Source organism: Choristoneura fumiferana, chromosome 2 (genome assembly GCF_025370935.1).
Source record: "Choristoneura fumiferana chromosome 2, NRCan_CFum_1, whole genome shotgun sequence".
In the NCBI taxonomy this organism is placed as follows: domain Eukaryota; kingdom Metazoa; phylum Arthropoda; class Insecta; order Lepidoptera; family Tortricidae; genus Choristoneura; species Choristoneura fumiferana.
The window spans coordinates 2186513-2210158 of NC_133473.1; the positions used below are offsets into that span (position 1 = coordinate 2186513).

General features: G+C 37.3%; 1 protein-coding gene across 1 annotated transcript; it reads left to right on the forward strand.

Annotated features, from left to right (window-relative positions):
* The first annotated feature begins 5435 nt into the window (after nucleotides 1–5435).
* Nucleotides 5436–17574, forward strand: LOC141445633 (hepatocyte nuclear factor 3-beta-like). The gene is made up of 4 exons (XM_074111487.1): nucleotides 5436–5729; nucleotides 13624–13849; nucleotides 14769–14844; nucleotides 16301–17574. Exons 1-4 carry the CDS (start codon nucleotides 5440–5442, stop codon nucleotides 16363–16365), a joined length of 657 nt encoding a protein of 218 aa, XP_073967588.1. The 5' UTR covers nucleotides 5436–5439; the 3' UTR covers nucleotides 16366–17574.
* Nucleotides 17575–23646: the final 6072 nt, after the last annotated feature.

A 23646-nucleotide genomic window follows, 5' to 3' on the forward strand; every position in this document is an offset into this window, starting at 1 on the left:
AGCGGTTTAGACGTGATGAGTTAACAAAGAAACAGACTTAGAAACTTTCTCATTTATCACAATAGTGGGATGTTGTATGAACATTTTTTTATTCTACTGGATGGCAAACGAGCAAGTGGGTCTCCTGATGGTCAGAGATCACCACCGGCCATAAACATCTGTAACACCAGTATTGCAGATGCGTTGCCAACTTAGAGGCCTAAGATGGGATATACCTAGTACGATCCACGAAGACGCGTGATTTTGTCAAAATTAGCCATTAATGACATTATATAAGAACCACGGCACGCGTCATTGTGAATGACTCTACCTATACCTCAAGTGCCAGTAATCACCGGCTGTCTTACTCTCCACGCCGAAACACAACAGTGCAAGCACTGCTGCTTCAAGGCAGGATTAGCGAGCAAGAAGAGACCTCGCTTGCACAAGGTCCTACCACCTACAAAATACAAAAATTATTATTTAAAGTGTTTCCACCAATAATGAAACAGCTGAGCGGAGCGAGGCGAGGTAAATTGAGCGTTTCTATTGGTTAATGAAAAACACATTCCTCTGAACACACATTATTGGTGAAAACGCTGCTTAAAATTATTCAAATAAATATACAAGACTTTTTTTTAAAGACAAGAATAAATAGGTAACACAAGATTAGTTCGTTTAAAGAGGTAAATAAATAAATATAAATATCATGGGACACTTGACACCAATTGACCTAGTCCCAAACTAAGCAAAGCTTGTACTATGGACACTAGGCAACGGATAAACATACTTATATAGATAAATACATACTTAAATACATATTAAACATCCAAGACCCGAGAACAAACATTCGTATTATTCATACAAATATCTGCCCCGGCCGGGATTCGAACCCGGGACTTTAAGCTTCGTAGTCAGGTTCTCTAACCACTTGGCCATCCGGTCGTCTTAGATATATAGATAAGTTGGGGTGATCGCTGATCACTTGACATCAGACGACTCGCTTGTTTGCCTATTTATATAAATTTTATCTACATTTACGGACAGATAGACGAAAAGGCCGCGACAATTCGATTCCGTACTCACTCCTCGATCTTTGTTTTGTAACACTTTAATGGAGCGAAAAAGTTGCATTTAGTCAGTTTTTTTTCAAACAGTTTAGTCTAAATGCGTTTTTTTGTCGGAAATACATGAAATAAAATACATTTTTTATAAAAATTAGATCATATTTTAATACTGCTAGCAAAAACAAGGATCGAATGATTTTTAGTACCTATTACAACGTAAGTTTTTGTGACACACTAGTATCGTGTGTTCTATTTGTCAATTTTGACATTTGCTTCACGTTTTGTGATTGGTCAAGTTACCAACTTAATGAGCCAATCACAAGCAAGACTGTAACGTCAAACGGACGGACCGTCATACTAGCGCCATATTTCACCTGTCAAGAAATCCTCATTCCAGATGGTTAATATATAAGACTATAGTTCTATGTAACAAATAACATGTTTTGTCTTTGTCGCAGTGTGACGTGACTCCCGCAGCAGCGTTCGGCAGAAAAGGATTGAAATTGAAAATACAAACTGAAATATAGATGCACAGAAAAAACCAGAATGCACAGGATGCACAGAAATTAAGATTGTCTGGATTGATTTTCAGTGGTGTAGCGGTATAGCACGCGGTACGGATTACCGAGGACCTGGGTTCGATTCCCAGTGATGGTCTTATTTTCTGGTTTTTTCTGTGCATCTATATTTTAGTTGTATTTTCAATTTCGGTTTTACGGGATGACCGTAAAAGTAAAAATTTGGAATTGAAATAAAAAATACAAAAAGATTCAAAAAAAAAAAAAAAACAATCTTAATTTGATTGCTTAGAAACGATATCTCTTGTCCGGGTGAGCGGTTAGTTCCAAAGGAATGCCGAAAAAAAAGTTTGAGGGCTTACGGCATAGATGTCGCTAGCGTCGCTGCTTAAGTGACTAAGTAAGAAACACAAGCTGAGATTTATAAGGTGCATAGGGAAATTCGTGTCGGTACCGTTGACCATCAGTGGTGTAGCGGTATAGCACGCGGTACGGATTACCGAGGACCTGGGTTCGATTCCCAGTGATGGTCTTATTTTTCTGGTTTTTTCTGCATCTATATTTCAGTTTGTATTTTCAATTTCGGTTTTACGGGATGACCGTAAAAGTAAAAATTTGGAATTGAAATAAAAAATACAAAAAGATTCAAAAAAAAAAAAAAAAAACAATCTTAGAAAAGGATGATTTTTATTTTTATATTCAAATAATTTTCTTGCTCCTGTCAAACTGTTGGCGTTCTGCAGAATCAACAGCAATCGTAACTGACATTGGCCCAAGCCTTAAGGCCGCCACCAAGGGGAATAATAATAGCCTAAATCAGAGGCCATACTGTTTTTCTTGGTCTTACGTTGGATCGTAATTTACAATGGAGCCCGCATATTTCTGGTCTTGCTGGTAGATTGAGCTCTGCCGCCTATGCTGTACGAAGAATCAGACAATTTACCAACGTTGAAACTGCCCGGCTAGTTTATTTCAGTTATTTTCACAGCATAATGTCCTATGGTATGCTGATTTGGGGCAAGGCAGCCGACATAGAAACTATCTTCATTCTACAGAAGAGGGCAGTCCGGTCTATCTACAACCTTGGCTCCCGAGATTCACTAAGAGAACGCTTCAAGGAGATAAACATCCTCACAGTAGCTTCACAGTATATACATGATGTGATATTGTATACACACAAGAATATCGAGTCCTTTAAAAAAGTGTCAGACGTACATGATATCAATACTCGTAATAAGCACAAGCTTGCCGTTCCAAAATTCCGTTTACGGAAAGAAAGCAAATCTTTTGTGGGAAACTGTGTGAGATTTTACAATAAAGTTCCTGTAGAAGTATGGAAATTGCCACACAACTCTTTTAAAGAATACATAAAGAGTGCACTTCTGAAGAAAGCTTACTATAAAGTTGAGGAGTACTTATGTGATGATGCGACATGGCCTAAACTGAAAGCCGATGAAATTAGGATGTTGATGTGTGATGTGATGTATTCGTGTTTGTGTATGTGTGTGTTTTTATGTCGGTGTATAAATAAGTGTTGTGAAGTGTGACTTGGCAGTGTCCCGGCGCATTTCGTGTCTAGTTTCTGGTTCTGTTGCCGTTGTCTACGTTGCAGAATTTAATTTAAAAATATTTATTGGTTTGACATTTGGAGACCTTATACATCTCCATTTCTTTATTTTAATAATTATTTTAAGTTTTTGACATTGGAGGCTTTTTACACCTCTGAAGATTGTATAATTTGGTTAATTAAATTAGTTTACTTTGACATTCAGAGACTATATACATCTCTGAATTATTTACATTAGGAATTTTATTTATTGTTAACTCAGGGACTTTCTACATCCCTTGCTATATAGTAATTTTATTATAACTCAGGGACTTTATACATCCCCTTGCTATATTTAAGGCTGTATATTGTTAAGCTTATGGATTTAAACGTGTATATTTTTAGTTTAATTTCTAGTCACAGGCCCGCGACGTCGAAGCTCCCAAGACGATCCCATGAGCTTATGGGAACGAAGCAATACATGCACTCGGTACCGCTCTGCTTTCAGAGCATGACATGAGTTCGTGTGAGCTAACTTTGGGGCGGCAGACGTGAGCTTGCCTTCGGAATCCAAAAATTTAATGGTTACTTGACCTGAAATGTAAATTTCAGAATTAAATTATTATTATTATAATTATTATTATTTTAATTTATGACGGTGGAAGCAGTCTACACTTCCACTGAACGTAGATTATAGTTAGAGTTTAGTTTGTAACTAAGGGACCCCATACATCCCTGTATTATTATTATTATTATTTTGTATTTTCTTTTATTTCATTGTATACTGTAGTTTTTAAGTATTTTATTTGTAATTATTTTATGTTGAAAAAATGACTTTCTGCCAAGTTTCTTGCGGCGCATTCTTCTTGGCAATGATGGTCTTTCCGAAAGCGCTGGTAGTTTTAAAAAATGACGTGTAAAAGTGCCATTGCGGCCTATTTACTGAATAAATGATTTTGATTTTTTTTTTTTTTTTGATTCACGGACTCTAACGCATGATGTTTACAATCGAATTCATTCATTCCTTTCCTTCGTCTTATACCGTATGACAAAAAGAAAGAGCTGGTGTACACAATTGCAATTTCAAGTGTATTAGACAATAAGGCACTGGCCTGTTCTAATAAAGCAGAGAAATGAATTTCGAAATTTAAGCAAAAAATATGCGGTAATAAAGAATTACTTACTTACATACAAGATACGCGCGAAAAAACAATACCTCTCCTTGCAGTCGGGTAAAAATACGCGATCAGCTCTGTTCCTTCATTCATGTATGAATCGGTAGGTTAATATAGCTTAGTGGTCAGCTCATAAAAATGTTTGCACGGCTTACGAAATTTGCCTGATTGAAAAAATAATAGACGTTCTATTCCGGAGGGTAATAAAAACAATTAACATAGGATAACATAGCGAGAGCGTAGTGTTTTTCCACGGGCACCAAACGGTTGTTTTTCAACGAAGATATATCGATTTGCGAGGAAATTGGATTTCGTTTAACTCTATTTTTATTCCGACGCGCTCCTAGATAAAGAATAACGATTATATTTTTAAGTCAGCTTCAACTCAAATCAATAAAAGCGCAAGAAATTATACCTTATCGAAAATACAAACTGAGACATGGATGCACAGAAAAACCAGAAAAAGAGACCAGCGCTGGGAATCGAACCCAGGTCCTCAGCAATCCGTGCTGCGTGCTATGACCCCTACACCACCGCTGGACAGGAATCTAGACACGATTTTTTCCTATGCATACATATCTCAGGTTGCTTATTTCTACTACGCTACTTATGCAGCAGCACTAGCGACATCTGTGTTCCGCTCTCATCGAGAGACGTCACACTCTTTCGGAACCAACTGCTCACCCAGACAAGAGATTGTCGCTACTAAGCAATCAAATTAATTTAATTAATTAATATTTTTTTTTTATATATCATAATTTTCTATTTTCTACTAGCTTTTGCCCGCGTAGAATTCGGTTATCGCGCGCTGTTCTCTCGTGAACTGTGCATTTTTACGGGATAAAAAGTAGCCTATGTTACTCTCTGGCCGATAAATCTCTATGCCAAAAATCGCGTCGATCCGTCGCTCCGTTTCGACGTGAAAGAATGACACTGACAAACATACAAACACACACACTTTCGCATTTATAATATTAGTGTGGGATAGACAATCAGTTCCGAAAATACAAACAATATCGCACACCGATATAACCTCTGTGCACATGCATGAAGCAAAGCTTGCGTCGCAAGCCACCGCGATAGCGCGGACTGGCACCAAAGAATCGCAAGCGTTCCAAATTCAAAAGCGTTCAGTGCAGCGTTTGGCTTTAGACATGTCGGTGACCAGAACCGTTGACAGATCAAAATGGCGGCGTAAAAAATGTATCAAACCGCCGCCGGACGATGACAATGACTGCGCTAGCTTGGCTTGGTTGCTAAGCTTCAGGTTAGATGAAATAGTGAACGTGAAAGTACCTGATGACGAGCCGTACGTCATTGAACCTAGGCTGCCAGAGCCTCCGCCTGCTTCGAGGAAGCCTCCGTACACATACCCTGAGCTCATAGAACGGGCGTTGAGGGAAAATGGCGAGCTGACTGTGTCTGCGATATACCAATGGATCTCGTGAGTGTTTTCATATAGACATTACTTTTTCGACATCAGAAAGTAGTGGTTCTCAAAATAATACACAAATTACAAAAAAACGTCTAATGAAGTCGAAGAGGAATTTAGCATTTTGCTGTTTTAGAAGTTTTTTCCATTACAAACCTTGATATTTGACATGTTTAGATTAATTTATATTTTGTGCCAATTTATTTATTCGTTCAAAATTTCAATGCTAAATTGCCCCGTCGTTGCCATCTAAAAGCAGTACAACATCAACGACCGGAATGGCTGGAAAAAATGGACGTATTATATAGCAAAAACTTTCCTCATCCCTCGACTTAGTCAGTTAGTTACACTAGGTTTGAACTTGACAGTTCCATATCGACACCACTAAATTGAGTTTAACAAGTGGTGAATCAAGGTTTTTTTATTTTTCCAGCAGTGGCCACGTGTAACTAAATATTTGCCAACAAAATGTTGTAAAAGTTTGGAAAAGCTCTATAAATTCCATTAGTTACTTTCAAAGTTCTTTAAATAAATAAATGAGCTATTTCAAATACTTCATAGTTTTATATTAAAATCTGTAAAACGTTATTTTGATAGTCTTGAAAGATTTAATTTTATTTATATTTAAATTTAAGCTCAATTGAAATGACTGTAGAGTCCAAATTGAAAGTGCCGTTTAACATTATTCTTCAAGTTAATCTAGTTGGTCTAGCTTATAGTGCCAAAGTTTTAACTGTTCCATTTCTAGAAGTTTACGTTATGATAAATTCAATAAGAAATTTATTTTATAGTTTAGTTTAGTTTACTTATTCATTCAATATATCATCACATTATAATTTACATAAATGTCAATTAAAATAATTTAAATTTGTCAGTTACACGAAATATTATTGTCGTGACAAAGGGTATATATTATTGTCTTATTGTCTTAATCTAAGACAGCTTTTATTTCCGTGCAGGGTGGAACCTCTCTGCTACTAATGTCATGTTGACATCTCATACTTTTGTCAAGGAAATCATTGTAAAATTTATTATTACAAGGTTCCACCGTGGGTCATGATTCAATTTGTTCGACTGTACGTGTCCAAGTCGACCCACCATCTCCTTCTAGATCTGCCTTGATGTCACTGAAATTTATACTTTATTTGCCGCTACAACGAGAATGTAAGTATAAAGTTAAAATTAAATTATTAACTAACGAGCTCCTAACCAAACCAATACAAAGTGATCCCACACACTTCTTAGGGTTCCGTAGCCAAAATTTCAAAAACGCAACCCTTTAGTTTCGCCATGTCTGTCTGTCTGTCTGTCCGTCCGCGGCTTTGCTCAGGGACTATCAATGCTAGAAAGCTGTAATTTTGCACGAATATAATGTAAACTATGCCGACAAAATGGTACAATAAATAATAAAAAATAAATTTGTTTGAGAGTACAGTCGCCATCAGATATTTCGGAGCGGCCAAGGTAGTCAAAAATATCGGCACATGCACTTTATTATTAAGGTTTTAGGTTCATGTATCGATATTTTTGATCACCTTGAAAATATTGAACTGTACCTCCCATAGACGTAAAGTGGGGGTGTTTTTTTTTCTCATCTAATCTTGTAGTGTGGGGTATCGTTGGATAGGTATTTTAAATATAAAACTTTTCATAAAACGATTATTCGATTCAGTGATTTGTTTGCAAAATATTCAACTTTAAAGTGCAAATTTTCATTATATCAAGACCCCCCCCTCCAAAATCCCCTCTAAAATCTAAACCGATGGGTGGAAAAATTTGAAAAAATCAGGATGGTAGTAATTATATATCAAACTTACAAGAAAACTATAACGGTTATGTTTTCTTGAGAATGATTAGTAGTTTGAGTAAATAGCATAAGGCATAAAATATACCTAAACTTGGAATATTCCGTACAAAATACGAAATCCTTAGAAAAACGTTACTTAATTTTTGTCGTAATGGCTACGGAACTCTATTTCAAACTGCCCTACCCTATAAAGCTGCTCACATATTCTCATGTAATCGCCGTGACGTGACACGATATTACAATTATAATCACAGTATAACCCGATAAGTGCGTTATCGGGCTGATTTAATATTTGGATTTAGATTGTTATTCGAGCGAAAAGAGGGGCTTTTATTAATACTTAACTACATGTCAAGCATGAGTAGCTTTTAATAGTACAGATATTGAAATCATATTTCTAACAAGTGTTTACCCGCGGCATCGCACACGTACCTAATCATCAGGTCCAGCAGCTGAATTGAAATTCCGGGATTTTTAAAAATTCTCGTGGGAATTCCCGAAAATTAAATCGTTGTTTTCATTGACGTTACATTAAAAACAATCATGGTCAAATTTCATGACTCTAAGCCTGGTTGTTGTTTCAAGATTTTATCCCTATCCCGTGGGAATATCGGAATAAAAAGTAGGCTATGTTTTATTCCAGATGTCCAGCTATCTACATACCAAATTTCATGACTCTAAGCCCAGCGGTTGTTGTTTCAAAATTTTATCCCTATCCCGTGGGAATATCGGAATAAAAAGTATCCTGTTTTAATCCAGGTTATAAACTCACTTTTTACCAAACTTCTTCTAAATCCGTTCAGCCGTTTTAGCGTGAAGAAACAAACATACTCACTCACTCACTCACTCACAAACTTTCACATTGATAATATTAATAGGATTGGATAACCAATAACCATAGATGTCTAATAAGAGGCAAGCCGCGTAAGTACCTATTCTATTTTATTCTACAAGAACAGAACCTCCTACGCAGCGCTTGCCGATCCGCCGTCTCTATTCGAAAACTTTGCACCCAACGTGCGCTTGCCTGTTTTTTTCTTTTTAACATCAAATTTTAAATGTATTATTTATTATTAGGTACTCTCAATGGCATGTGTTTTTGACATAACACAAAATATACCTATCTATGTCACAAATCTATGATATTTTAGTACGTTTAAAAGAAGACCCAAATAATTATAGCCAATAAAAAATACGAACAGTTAGCAAAAAATCTATGAAGTTCTTAAAAAAACTTTTTGTTCTTTCGAACAGATTTGCTACTGAATTCAGCGTCTTCCAGATTAAATTTCATCGTTCTTTATAGTTCTTATAACCTTCTAAGTCCTCGCGTACTTTATAAAGGACTAATTAACACTAAGAACTAAGAATAACGGCCGTTTTTTTTTATACGTCTGGATGGCAAACGAGCAAGTGGGTCTCCTGATGGTAAGAGATCAGCACCAGGGGTATTGCAGACGCATTGCCATCCTAGAGGCCTAAGATAAGGGATACCTCACGCGCCAGTAATTTCACCGGCTGTCTTACTCTCCACGCTTGACGGCAGGATTAGCGAGCAAGATGGTGGTAGCAATCCGGGCGGACCTTGCACAAGGTTCTACCACTACCACCTGCAAACGAATGTACTTTATGAAGTACAAATTGTTCATTGAATAAAGAATTCTAAGAATTTTGAAATAATATCCAAAACAACAAATTCAAAATTCAAATTCAAAAAATTCAAATTCAAATTCAAAATTCAAATGATTTATTCAGTAAATAGGCCGCAATGGGCACTTTTACACGTCATTTTTTTTAAACTACCAGCGCTTTCGGAAAGACCATCATTGCCAAGAAGAATGCGCCGCAAGAAACTTGGCAGAAAGTCATTTTTTCATAAAAATATAATTACAAATAAAATACTTAAAAACTATATTATACAATTAAAGAAAAAAAATACAAAAAAATAATAATAATAAAAATACAGGGATGTATGTATCACAGGGATGTATGTATGTATGTATAACAAAGCAGGTCAACCACGTCTAGGTCTTAAACGCTAAGTTTGTTAAAAAATGTCAGGACTCAGGAGGATAAACAAAAACCATAAACAAATTTGACCGTCTCCCCCACACGTGACCTGCATGTCGTTGATAAGTGAGGGGCAAACGGTGGCCAAGCGGGGTGATTAATACCCACAGGTGTATGTTTCATTGAAACATGGGCTCTACTTCAAAATTCCGAGCTCGTATTGTATCGTCCCTCTCACTCTGCTCTTGAATACTATAAGCGTGGGCGGGATGGCACGACACTTGTAAATCTGTTTAAAAAAAATATACCTCGTTGAGTTTCTTGCCGGATTCTTCTCAACAGAGGTTTTTCCGAACCGGTGGTAGATTTTTTTGACATTCATAAGTGCTTGTTATAGCCTAAATTGAATAAAGATATTTTGACTTTGACTTTGACTTTGACTTGACTTTGACTAACTTAAAATTTCGAACTTTGCAGTATAAAACCAGATTTTGTGTTTACAAGATAGGAGTCACTTTAAATTATACCACAGGTATAATCATCATCATCAATCAAAAGACATTCACTGTTAAGAAGGCCTCCCCAATTCCCCATTACGCAGCGTTTCCACCAATAATGTAATAATTTTTTTTCTTGCTTTCTAGAAGAGCGACACCAACAGTTTTTTGTAAGGTAATTGCTTATATCAAGGCCTACAATATAATTATATTTTTTTCACAATAATCCAGTTGGTACTTTATACTAGACAATGGAAAAATAAAGGATATGGTGTACCCATACAAGGTAATTTAGTCGCAAAAGAGATAATGCACATTGCAACCTCTTTATCATTGACGTTATAAGTACAGTCAGCAAAAAAGGCTTGCATTAAAAATGTTTATGAAAAACTTATTTACATTTGAAATAAACAATCTTGACTTGTGTTTCAATCAGGGCTTTCATATGAAACTAATTTAATCAGTGGCCGCCGATTGGTCAATTTGCCCATTCTCCTTTTATTCCTCTACGGGAGAAAGTCACCGGATAAAACCAGCGACAGTTTTTGTTAAGTAAAATCATTCTCCTCGGATATTAGCATATTTGTACCAATTTCCTGTTATAAGCGTTATTCGGTTCCGCTTGGCGGGTAATCGATGCGGCAACGGTGCCAGGCGCCGGCATGCGTGCGTCTGCTTTGTTGTCATCGTGCTTGAGGGTTCATAAGGCTCCGGATTTACCTACGATGTAGAAAAATAGATGTAAAAGGCGGGTTATATTAACCCTCGGTTTGGGGACTTTGTTCCGAAAGTCGCTGTTTTGTTGCTTTATCAAGCAAGGGGTCCAAGAAATAATCAGTTTTGTGTTAAGCAAAATAAGTATTAGGTAGCATGTAGGTAAACCCCATATTGTAAAAAAATAAAGAATGAATCGTAATTGTCATTTTTAGGTTCCGTAGCCATAAACTATGCCGACAAAATAGTATATTTAAAAATTAAAAAAAAAATTTTTTTAGATTACCTCCCATAGACGTAATGTGGGGGCGATTTTTTTTCTCATCCAATCTTGTAGTGTGGGATATCGTTGGATAGGTCTTTTTAAATCATTAAGGTTTGCTAAAACGATTTTTCGATTCAGTGATTAGTTTGAAAATTATTCAACTTTAACGTGCAAATTTTCATTAAAATCGAGCGTCTCCCCCTCTAAAATCTAAATCGGTACGTGTAAAAATTTGAAAAAATTCAGGATGGTAGTAAATATATCAAACTTACAAGAAAAACTATAACGGTTAAGTTTTCTTGAGAATTATTAGTAGTTTAAGAGTAAATAGCTGCATAAGGTATAAAATATACGTAAACTTGAAATATTCCGTACAACATACGGAATCCTTAGAAAAATATTACTTTTTTTTCGTAATGGCTACGGAACCCTGTTTCGGGCGTGACCGACACGCTATTGGCCGGTTTTCTTTAATTAAATTAATCCAGATAACTCACATCTTAAATTGAGTGTAGCTTGATATGTTTCGGGCTAATTCATAGCCAATCTTCACGAAGCCACAGTATAACAAGTTTCCCAAAACTTTTTATACTGTGACGAAATGCGATGCGATCGGCTGCTGCAACACGCGCACTGCGCGCCACCGTTCTGTTCGCGCGACTGATTTAATTTAATATGAGTGAATTTCACGATAGTTTCATGTTCAAAATACAATTTTTAACAAATACGATACATAAATAATACATATTTACAATAAATAAGAAGTGTTCCCAATATAAAAAGATAATAATGGTGTGAGCCACATCCTCAAACTTCTCTGAACGGACGGTATTCTCCACGGAACACGGGTAGTAATTTAAAGAAAACCGTAACATATTGAAAAGTTTACTTACGATTGGAAATAAGAAAAGTTGCCTTCAACGGACAAAGCATCATGGATTTAAGAAAATTCTTATTTTTTATTTTACTTGTATTAAGTAGTAGATTTTAGACAAAAACCTAAGGAAGGATACTCTTTGCAGAAGGTAGTAATGTGGCAGTATAGACATTGGCATTGAAATTATAAATCAGATAAATTAATTTACTTTAATATCAGCAGAGCTACTACGAAACTCGAAACTCGAAGTTCGTGTCGTGCGGCCCTCTGTCTGACACTTATACTATTTAATACGAGAGCGAGAGAGACGGTACGATACGAACTTCGAGTTTCGAGTTTCTAAAGCCCTGCACTAAAGCGGTGACGTGCAGATTCGGGTGCAGATGTACGATCGACTGACGAATTGTCAGTCTTTAATGAACGGCAATAATCTATGACTTAATAATTTGTACCCTCAGGACGTGTTTTACTATCAATGTCGTACATTCTGGGTTTACAAATATTTGGCCGTACACTAACCGCACTCACCGAATCTACTAATAACAGTAATAACATTAGCTGGACCCCACGTCTCGCCCCCCTCCCCATTATAATGTGATAATGTGACGGGGATCTCAACTAATGTAAAAATTGGTTAATTTTGTACATTCCCATTTCAATTGAAGCGCACCCTAACAAGGCAGGCGCGATTACGCGTAAAAGATGACGGTGAGAGCGAGTACTGCCTTTTCGCAACGTAACGTATGGCAACCTGTTTCATTTCGCAACTTTTCATTTCGCAAACTCTAAAACTGTAAATATTTCAGGATTTATTTCAGGGCCATCGTGTAGAACCCTTTAGGTTAGGTTAGGTTAGTTTTATAAAAATCCTGAAATATTTACAGTTTCAGAAATATTAAACAGTTGGGAAATCAAAAGTTGCGAAATGAAACAGGTTGCCAAACGTTATTCGCCGAAACATTAGTAAACCCGGTGAGAGTTTCACTGTTTATTCCGTATGTTGCCAAGTAACCACTGTGTTGCGACTACGTTGCGACCGTCTCGGCCACACAATGGACAGAGAAAACATTCACTACGGCGTATATCATCCGTAGCCGCATAAATATATCACGAAGCTAGATTGTTAGTATCTAAAAGCTAAGCTAGAGATGGGTAAATCTGGATCTGAAGATTCAAAAGAGTCAGATCCTTAAGTGGATCCGAATCCCTTATTGACTCCTTTCAAATCTTATCCACTCCGAGGAGTTACTAACTCCGATCAACCTATTGGATCGAGCGACTCGCGATCAGCGATTCAGCACTCACTTCACTTTCGTTCAATCACTTCGGATCGGATCGGATATGTGACGTCCCGCTCACGCTAACAGCATTTATTAGATAGGAAGAGGGATAGCATGATACCAATTTCAGAGCCGCTCCCTGGAGCCGGTTCGCCAGTAGCAAGTATATCCGAAGTGACTCACAGATTCAAAAGAGTCATTAGGATGAATCGGTACTTCAGTACCTCGGTACCGAACCGAGCCGGATCGGCCATAGACAAACTAATCGCTCGAAAGAACCGGAGTCAATAAAGGTGTCGGAATCGATAAGCGGATTCGGTACAGATCCCTTGTCGGGGTCGAGATTACCCATGTCTAATATAAGCTCTAATGACAGGCAGTGTTCCTTGAGCATAGTTCTAAAGATTGTCAAACTTGCAAATCACTGATTTTGACTTTTTTTCATTTCTCTAACAGTGACCGTTTCCCCTACTACAAGGCTAACGACGAGCGCTGGAAGAATTCCGTCCGCCACAATCTCTCGATCAACCCCCACTTCAGGAAGGGGGCGCGGGCTCCGCAAGGCGCCGGCCACCTCTGGTCCCTAGCTGCCAATGCATTAGATCTGCTGCCTATGAGAACCCAGATAATTGTAGGGGAAGAAGAGGAAATACATGAGGCACACATCATTGAATGCCCCAAGGTGAGGTTTTGTGTCTTACTTTGTTTATAAGGTACGGTTACTGGCTACGAGACCCACGATCAGCGTTGGGACAATAATTGCGAATTATATTCGCAATAATTCGGTCAACCTTTACTTTATGAAAGGGTCAAGGACCAATTGGATCTGCTGGAAATGATGATACAGTTGTTATAAATGATAGAACAAGAGGAAATAAAGATGAGAAACATGTCGTTGAATGCCTCAAGGCAAGGTTCTGGGTATTGTTTTGTTTAAAAGGTACCGCTGGTAGTTTCGGAACGATACGATCATATTTTTAATTTTTCTTAGTCTCTTAGCGCATACACACACATAGAAAATTTGCTGAATCTGATTAATCGCATTTTAAAATTACATTGCATTTTGCTTTTCCAACAATTATGATAATGTGACGTGGATTTCAATTTAATGTGATGATTTAATTCTATACGTCTGATTTCTAATCGAAGTGCGCATTTAATCATGTGTGAAAATAGTGCGCTGTACCAAAAAGTTAAAACTATCATTAATTTGTAACGTTGTATCAAATATATGAGGAAGTAACTGTCTGTGTGTTAACTTTTTCACGCTTGGTTAGCGGAATCGGTTTAGGTGAAATTTAGTAGAGAGAGATAGAATAAGGCACTTGAAAGAAAATAGAATACTTTCTATCCCGAAAAATTGCATAGTAAGCGACAAACAAATTATTCGGAGAACGAGTTTCGGGAAACAACTAGTATTCAACAAATACTCAACCTTTATCTCTAAAAGGCGCATTCAGCAGAACTTTCCATTTGTACCCAGAATGCATCCAATTCCAAATTCATAACAAAACGTGCTTTGGCGATGGTCATTTCGCAAACTGCCTCGAAAGCTCTAAATTTAAAAATGGCTTTCTATGATTTTTTCTTTTTAATTTCAGGTCATAGTCCTGGATGAGGCGGCGATCGCAGCGGCCAGTATCCTTCCCGATCAAGATTTATTCTCGGGTAGTACAAGTGAGTTTTTTTAAGTCTTATTTATTGCCGTCATGAACATGCGGCCTCATTGGAGGCCGATGTACCTGGCAGCCATCTTTAAAAAGGCTTGCCAGGAAAGTGTGGGTACGTTTTCAGGGTCATGAAAAAGGCTTTTGAATCGTAGGATTGATTTTGAGATGAAGCGTCAGCTTGTTACATTTTACAAGATTTTGTTTAACTTGCCCTGTTTGTTGGTTGTTGGGTAAAAAAAAAAACTAATTCAAAAGAAAATCAAAATCTACCTAAGTTCATTTTGACCCGCTTCTACTTGACGCAAAAATTGTTATACAAGTAAGTTGGGTGGCAGTGCAAGTACAATCAACAAAAAGTAAAGTCAGCTATAAACCGAAACCTACCAAACTTATTATAAAACATAAAATGGCAATTAGTTGACCAGTGCCATATTTCGTGAAGCTACAAGTCGCACAGCTTTAAAATGAAACTGAAATAATTAGAAATTTTCTCATTTTTAAATTCAACCAGATTGTGTCTTATTTAAAGTTTATTTTGTAAATGTGAATATTTCGAATAGTTTCAGTTTAATTTTAAAGTTTTTTAAGCTACAATTTACAAGCGGTAGTCTTTGTTTAACAATATGCATTGAAAAGGAACTACCGCTAGTAAATTGTAACTTGCAGCTTCGTGAAACGGGCCACAGAACTATTATTTGTCCAACAGTGGTCTTCTGGCTTCTGTTATAATGATGATGACAGTACACGGACTCTAACTCTTGCTCGTTTGCCATCCAGTCGAATAAAAAAAAACTAAATCCAGAAAGCCCGTGTCTAAATTTGTAAAGCTTTGCGATGCCCTTTGATTAATTATACCTGTTGACAATTTTAAAATGCATAAGTAAAGTTGGCTAAAATTAAATGAGTTCATTGAAAGTGAAGTTTTTGTTTGATTTTTTTCAAATTGAATGCTGAAATGGCGGTGACAGTTTATTGGACGTAGCTAAAGTCTATTGAACCAAAAGTGTCGATGCACATCAAACTTGTCTGCATGTTCAACAGTTTGGGATTATATTTCCAGCTTTACTTCACCTGCCACTTCGCTAGCGTCAGTGCCATTAGATCTGGTCTCTATACTACGAAGTGCAAATTCGAATCCTGCCGTCTCGTTGACGCTTGCATTATTTAATACAAGAGTGAGAGGGACGGACTATTTTCTAAATTTGTAACGCAAACCTGACACAGCTTTAATGTCATGTCAAGATTTTATCGACAAATCTACAAACAAATATCTACTAGGAAAAATATTTCTTCTTTCACAACATAATCATCATATTCATCATACTTACAATAATTGATTGTCACTCGACATATTATGTCACTGTCAATTGTCATGTGGGTGGAATTGGGGCCTGAAGAGTGATTGAAATACAGGAAATTTACTAAATTCGACCTGAAATTTAAAATTCTGTTTGTTTTTTCAGTGTTTCTCAACCCTGTGTCTACCGAGCAGGTAGTGCGTGAATGTGGACTGATAACTGCGGATTAACGGGATACATCAAGAACAATGCACAAAATATATTTTGAATTTTATGTAAAAAACAATTTCACAAAAAAATTGTTTCAAGCGGTGAGTTTGACTACTCAGGACTGAGGTGTGGCTAATTGTCTATAGGATCTGTTGAAATTTTTTAGTTAAATATCAAAATGGAAAATGGTATTTTAATTTGAGATTTTTGTACCTTAAGTAGTCAATTGGGTTAGGTCAATCGCGGACGTGACGTGATCCCACAGTGTGGCATTCAGAGCCATTAGTGACTCTTCGCAAGAAGCCGTGCCTCTATCACTGATGACACTTAGCCACGGAACGTGTTAATAGCGGTGTTATTAGTTTATACCTTGTTATAAAATACGGCCCAGGTCTGTGAACTTTGTAGATAAAAGTTCAATAGCAATCAAACCTAGTCATACGGGATGTAGACCACAATCACCTTTAATGAGCTTCGGATATTTCGACGCATCTAACTTGCGTCCACCGGTAGACTGACGAAATTGAAGAAATGGCAAACGCAACACAAGGCAAACGGGAGGAAATGGCATGTCAATGAGGGCTATCGTTTTTTGTCTCACTAGATGGCGCACTGTAGCGTGAGGTTTTTAAGTATGGCTTTCAAAGTCTGTTATTACGGGCGTGAAAACAAAGTTTAGATTAAAATCATATTTAATACACCTTAAAACCGTACCATAAAAATATCGAGCATGCCACAGTGTTGCATAGTCCCCGTTTTGTTCGGAAAAAAGGGAGGACAAAGGTTTCCGAAAGACAAAACTGTCTCAAAACACAGACATTCATTGCCCCGGAACGCATATTTGCCATAATTAATTTCAGATATTGCAAAATATTCACAAATTTATTCTAATTATAAATAAACCCGCGTAGCTCACCCAAAAACTATGAGATTTGACATTTCGGAGACCTCACGCTACACTAGCGCCTCTAGTGGAGAATTCACACGCGATAGCCCTCATTAGACACGCTGCTCATAAAAGACATATCATAAATAACTGAATAAATAGTCTGAGCATAGTTTCTTCAGTTTTGTTGGAAAATTGAATTTGAATTTCGAGTAGCAACCGATAGCTAGTTATACTTGGTTTGGATAGGTATTTAACTAAATGTAAACAAACTTCAGCTGCCAGATTTGGTACATTCAAGGGTTTTAAACATTTTACTTATTGTAATACAAACTAGAGACGAGTTGTCTCGGTTTAGGCCTATTTCAAGATGGACACGACGTCATTGGTTACAGATCGCGGAAACGCGGTGGATGCGAAAAGCACAAGACCGCTCTGAGTGGAGATCTCTTGGGGGAGCGGTGTCCATAGAATGTGACGTCTTTCGGCTGCGACATGATGATGATGATGAATAGCAGTAACTAAGCAACTGAGATATGTATCATAGGAAACGTAAATTTGTAGTTGTAGTTATAGCACGGGGATTGCTGATTACCTTTCGATTCCCATTGTCTCTTTTTTTGTTTACTGTGCATCCATGTCTCAACCAAGTATACTTTGTATTTAATTTGCTATTTATTCAGTTGTGTAGCTTGTGTAAAATATAAAGCTTTCGCGTGGAGTTCATCTTACAATGCATTTATTTTAGACTAAAATTTAGAGATATCCTATTGGGTGACGATTGCATTTTTTTTACAACAGCTGTCAATTATCTTTTCACTATTCCACGCTAGGTGGCAACATGCAGTTGTATACAATACACTCGCAGAAACACAGCATTGTTTCCAACATTGTTGCGAAAGTGTTGTTGGAAAATTATAATTATACTAGTACTCGTATTTCAGAAATTGACCCATACGCATTATTACGCATGTGAGCATACCTATTTGGCCACTGGTTTCGGTGCAAACCGGGACTAATGACATTCTCTCTTGGTTTTCTAGAATTTTCTGTCTACCCTCATATTTATCTATATCATAATAACAAGATTGCTGTCTACATCTCGAAGAAAAAATGTCTAATATAATTAACAGCGAATATTCAAAAACTAGTCATACTTTACGAACATAAATTTAAATGTAATGAATTAAGTTATATACGTCAAAAGTTATTTGTTTCTGTTGAGGTATTCGTAGATAGTTTGTAGTGTAGTAACTATAACTGTTATAATTTTATACTTTTGGTCCGGATGACTTAAAAATGACTATCAGTGTTGCTATATCATGGTCACTGTATGAAAAAAAAATTGATGTTCGATTCACCAGAAATTGTCTCCTTATGATTTTCTCAAACAATAAATCAGAAAAACAGTTTTCATTTTAACACGTTGTCTGCCATAAGCGTGACCGTGGGATCACGTAATTTATTTAACTCTTTGTGTGGCAATGAGCATCACAACTTAGGTGGGATATGAAAAGCTCGTTTTTTGGGGGGTTATTTATAGTTCATCATCAAATCAGCCGCAGGATACTACTGTTGGACAAACGCCTCCCCAATTTTTAATCGAAAATAGAAATAGTTTACTTTTTGTAAATACTAAAGAGTCCATCCATCCATCCATCCCAGCCTATATACGTCCCCCTGCTGGGCACAGGCCTCCTCTCAGAACAAGAGGGCTTGGGCCATAGTTCCCACGCGGGCCCAATGCGGATTGGGAACTTCACACGCACCATTGAATTGCTTCGCAGTTTTGTGCAGGTTCCGTCACGATGTTTTTCTTCACCGCAAAGCTCGTGGTAAATTACAAATGTAATACTAAAGAGTATTCTCGACAAACTAGCATTGTACCTTACGGCACTAGACTGGCTGTTTGGAACAAAACGCGCGGCGCATCAATCATCAATATTACTTTGACACAACCCCTGTCGCGGACGTCAACAAACTATAGTGAAAGGTTCACAAATCCGCGCTGTGAACAAATTTTTTGCGCCGTTTTGATGTAAGAAACATGCAGTCTATACATGGATGTCGATGATTCAGTTTGACTCTAGTTCCCTGAAAAGTTAGCTTTTCATCCCACCGGTGATACCATGGCAGGCAACGTGTTAAGATTTTTGTCCCACCACTGCCGGTGACAGTATGTTGTTCAGTTCGAGAAGGGTAGTGGTTCAATGCATGTTTCCTATTTTTGCCTTTTTTCTGGTATCTTGTCGTTTCCTATCAGCGTAGTAGGAAAGATTTTCATTTTCGTCATCAATGACGCTGGTAAAGAAAAACCAGAAAATTACAAGTGGATGTTCATAAAAGTTCTTGGGAACTTAGCCGACTGGAATTTAGTGTATTTTCGTCTGTAATCTTGAGTATTTAAGGCTGGTGTTAAGTAGATGTAACTAAGATGGTGTTTTTTTACAATAAATAGAATTGAAGTGAGATATTATCTTTGATTTAATCGAGATTCCTGAGTGTTAGTCGAACCATTTGATTCCCAATCCACCGTAGAACGTAATCACAGTAAGTGTCATAATAAATTCCCTTGTCAAGCAATGCGATGTCACAAGGACTTCTTTAAACCCCCGACGCAAAAAGAGGGGTGTAGGAAGTATGACCGCTATGTGGCAACGTAGCTCTTAAAAGGATAGACCGATTTGAATGGGTTTTTTTATTTGAAAGCAGGTTTTCTAGGGATGGTTTTAGACAAGTTTCATCAAAATCGGTTTAGCCGTTTTTGAGATATTGAACTTGAAGTGACAAAATCGGGGGTTTTCCAACTCTTTGTTGGTTGGGTTAGGTTATTATAACATTGTATAACAACTTGTAACAAATGTTATACATTTATTATCATGTTATATCTTTTAAAATGTTGTTCAACAAATTTGCAAATGCAATTTTTATAATATGGTTGTTTATAATATTTTTATACCAATGTCAAACCGTTTAAAAAAACATCAAATTCAAATTCAAATTCAAATGATTTATTCAGTAAATAGGCCGCAATAGGCACTTTTACACGTCATTTTTTTAAACTACCAGCGCTTTCGGAAAGACCATCATTGCCAAGAAGAATGCGCCGCAAGAAACTTGGCATCTAACAAGTTGTAACAAAAGTGATAAAGTGTTAGACAGTGTTATCATGTTTTATATCGTTATATAACATTTATAACAGCCAATGTGGGAGCATCATTAGTATGAAAAAATTGTCGCTTGGCACAGAAGCGATAAATTTTTGCATTAAAAATCTTTTCTCGCGACTCGGCGGTATGGCCGTCGCTTCAAAGACTCGCCTGAAATGTCAAGTATTTTATGGTTTGATTATGTATGCGTTTTATTTTATATATTTTAATACAGTACGACACAACACAAAATGTTTAAAGCCGAATTTAGACTTGCAAGAAAAATCGTGCAAGTTGCATTACATTGCGGCGCTCGATTGACTTTACGGCCTCGCAATGTAATGTAACTTGCGCTATTTTTCTTGCAAGTCTAAACTCGGCTTAACGCTGTGGTTTAACGGTTGTCCAAGTTTTCATAGTACAGTCGAGGACATAAATACACCACAGCCACAACGCCAAATCTATATTCTTGACGTCTTGGTAACGTACATTTTTGTTCATTGACTGTACATAATGTCAAATTTTTAAGGCGTAGGGCGTAGAAGAATGTTATGTCATTGTAAATTATGTTCTTCACAAAGAGGTACATTTTTATAATCCATAAAAGCTCTAAATTAAGTACAGAACTACGGGCTCACTGTCGATAAATCACACCTACAAAGTGACTATAATTCAAAATCTTCTCACAAAACATTTTCAAAGTTGGAATCCCCTTGTTTTATGACCGTTAGTGGCATTGCCTTGTGGGCGTGGCGCCATCTATTACCCGTGGCGGTAAATTACAGCTCTAAGTCGTATGGCCTTCTCATGTAGGTTCGGCTTATGGGATCCTGTGAGAATTCTATTGTGAAGGTGTTATGTTAGGTGTGGATGCTTTATGGGAAGTATTTGTTCTTCAGAATATTGGAGTAATTAGGGTCGAAGTGATAAAGGCTTTAGATTCTATTGTTAGAACTTCTGCCGTATAAGTACCGCAAGTATTTGTTTACGATAATCTTAAACCCAGTTCAAATCATCATCAATCCCAGCCTATAATAGGCCCCACTGCTGGGCACAGTGCTCTTTATAGAATTAGAGGTGTTGAGATGTAGTTCCTATGTGGTCTTAGTTTAGTACGAATGAGGGTCTCTGTGATAAGCTAATCGGCGCTAGTATCAATTCAAGTTTTAGAAAAAACATAGCTCGATGGAAACAATGGATGGTTCCGCCAGTAGGAAATATTACTGCAATTTTCTGCCGTCAGAGTGCAACACTGGCACTAAAATGAACAAACAGTTTTTTGAGTGTCTTAAATGCCATAAATCATATTACTTATTGCAATATTTTTTTTAAAAATATAGCTCTATCGTTACTATCGATGTAAATATCATGTTATTTTGTTACTAATAAATATATCATGATTTCTAAGGGTACTAATACTCTTTGGTCATGATCTGTCATGGCGATAAAATATAAAGAGAACTCACGTTGTCATGGAGGTTTGCGCTTGTGTCGCCCTCTGCACAGAGCTTTGCCTAATACGCTATCGGTTACAGTCAACAAACGACAGGCGCTAGTCTAGTGAAGTACGTTAGACAATTTCGACATTTAGGTACGTCACTATATTTATTGTGAATAAATAAATGAGCCAATCACAAGCAATACCGTAATGTCAAACGAATCTCTCGATACCAACCCCATTTAGCGATATTTCACCTGTCAAGAACGTCTCCATTGGAAACTACACATACAATTGAATTGTTTCACAGGCTTGTTGCAGAATTCATGTAATTTTGTTGTTCGGAGGAGATATAAGAGCGAGTGCCTAAAAGTTGTTAGATAACTTCATATTTAAATCTTCCAGTAAATACAAGTTAAAATTTCACAAAACACTGCGGGCGTTTTTTCCGTATCCCTCCATGTAATAAAAACTTTTTTCATCACCGTGTAGGCTTATTGAAAATAACAATGTCGCGGGTCTCTTTTTTATTGTAAATGACTTGCGGGACGGGGCCTGGGTTATGATGTTAGATTCGCGGTCTCAAATTGTATAAAATAACGTTGGCCGAAGTGAAATTAGAGTGGTTTGGCAGTTCATGCCGTATGGAGTCTATTTTGGCGACCGGATAGTTAAGTGGAGAACCTGACTATGGAGCTTGAGGTCCCACGTTCGACTCCCGGTTGTGGCTAAAGCGCAATTTAAGGAATGTTTGCTTGATGTCCCTAAAACTCCCTAATAGATCGATTGGAGTCAAGAAGAAGAATAAATTATACATAGCGCAATTAGTGCAAGGTGCGCTGAGCACGCGAGAGGGTTGTCGCATTGCCGCTCTCTCGCACTTGTATTACACCGACTAATCTGTGTAATTTTTATCTTTTTACGAAGGCGTAGGCACTAAAAATAAATGAATCACACAAATGTTCTACCACTTAAACTCTCTCATTAGCACAAGCTTTCAGAACAAAAGTGTACATTAACTGACCGCTCCCCACCCGGCGGCAAACGGAAGGGTTGAGCGTTACTCGCGGTCTATTCGAGCCGCTAATAGGCAAATCACGTGATGGCCCCAATAAAGGATAGTAATTAATACTGTTGCTAAATGGTTTAATGCGCCTTCGGCAGTCTGAATTGGTACGAATTGGTGTGTATGTTAACATTTTAACATAAACAAGCTTTTAAGCATCTAGGGTTAACTACAGTAGTAGTGCAAAGCGAAGCGAAGTAAAATAGTGTAGTTAAAAGATATCTGAAAGGATAAAGATATATAAAATACTTAAATCTGTTTAACAAAAAATACCTCGTTGAGTTTCTTGCCGGATTCTTCTTAACAATGGTTTTTCCGAACCGGTGGTAAAGCAATTCAAATGTGTGTGAGAAGTTCCTAATCCGCACTGGACTAACGTGGGAACTACAACCCAAGCCGTCTTAATCTGAGAGGAGGCTTGTGCTGAGCAGAGAGATGTATACATATAAGACAAAGATAATAATGTTGAATGTTGCATGATACAAAACAAAAATACATACTTAATCATCATCTCAGCCTATATACGTCCCACTGCAGGGCACAGGCCTCCCCTCAGAATGAGAGGGCTGGGCCACCCACGCGCCACGTGGGCACGTACTTATGTGTGTTACACATACTTAAGCTGCCTACTAAAAATGTTATGTTATAAAGCAGGTAGCTTACATATGTAGATGACATATTTCTATGAAACTTCTACAATTAAATTACATAATCAACAACAGGCTGTCAGCCCAAGAGCTCCTAGCGATTGTTGGTCTGTAT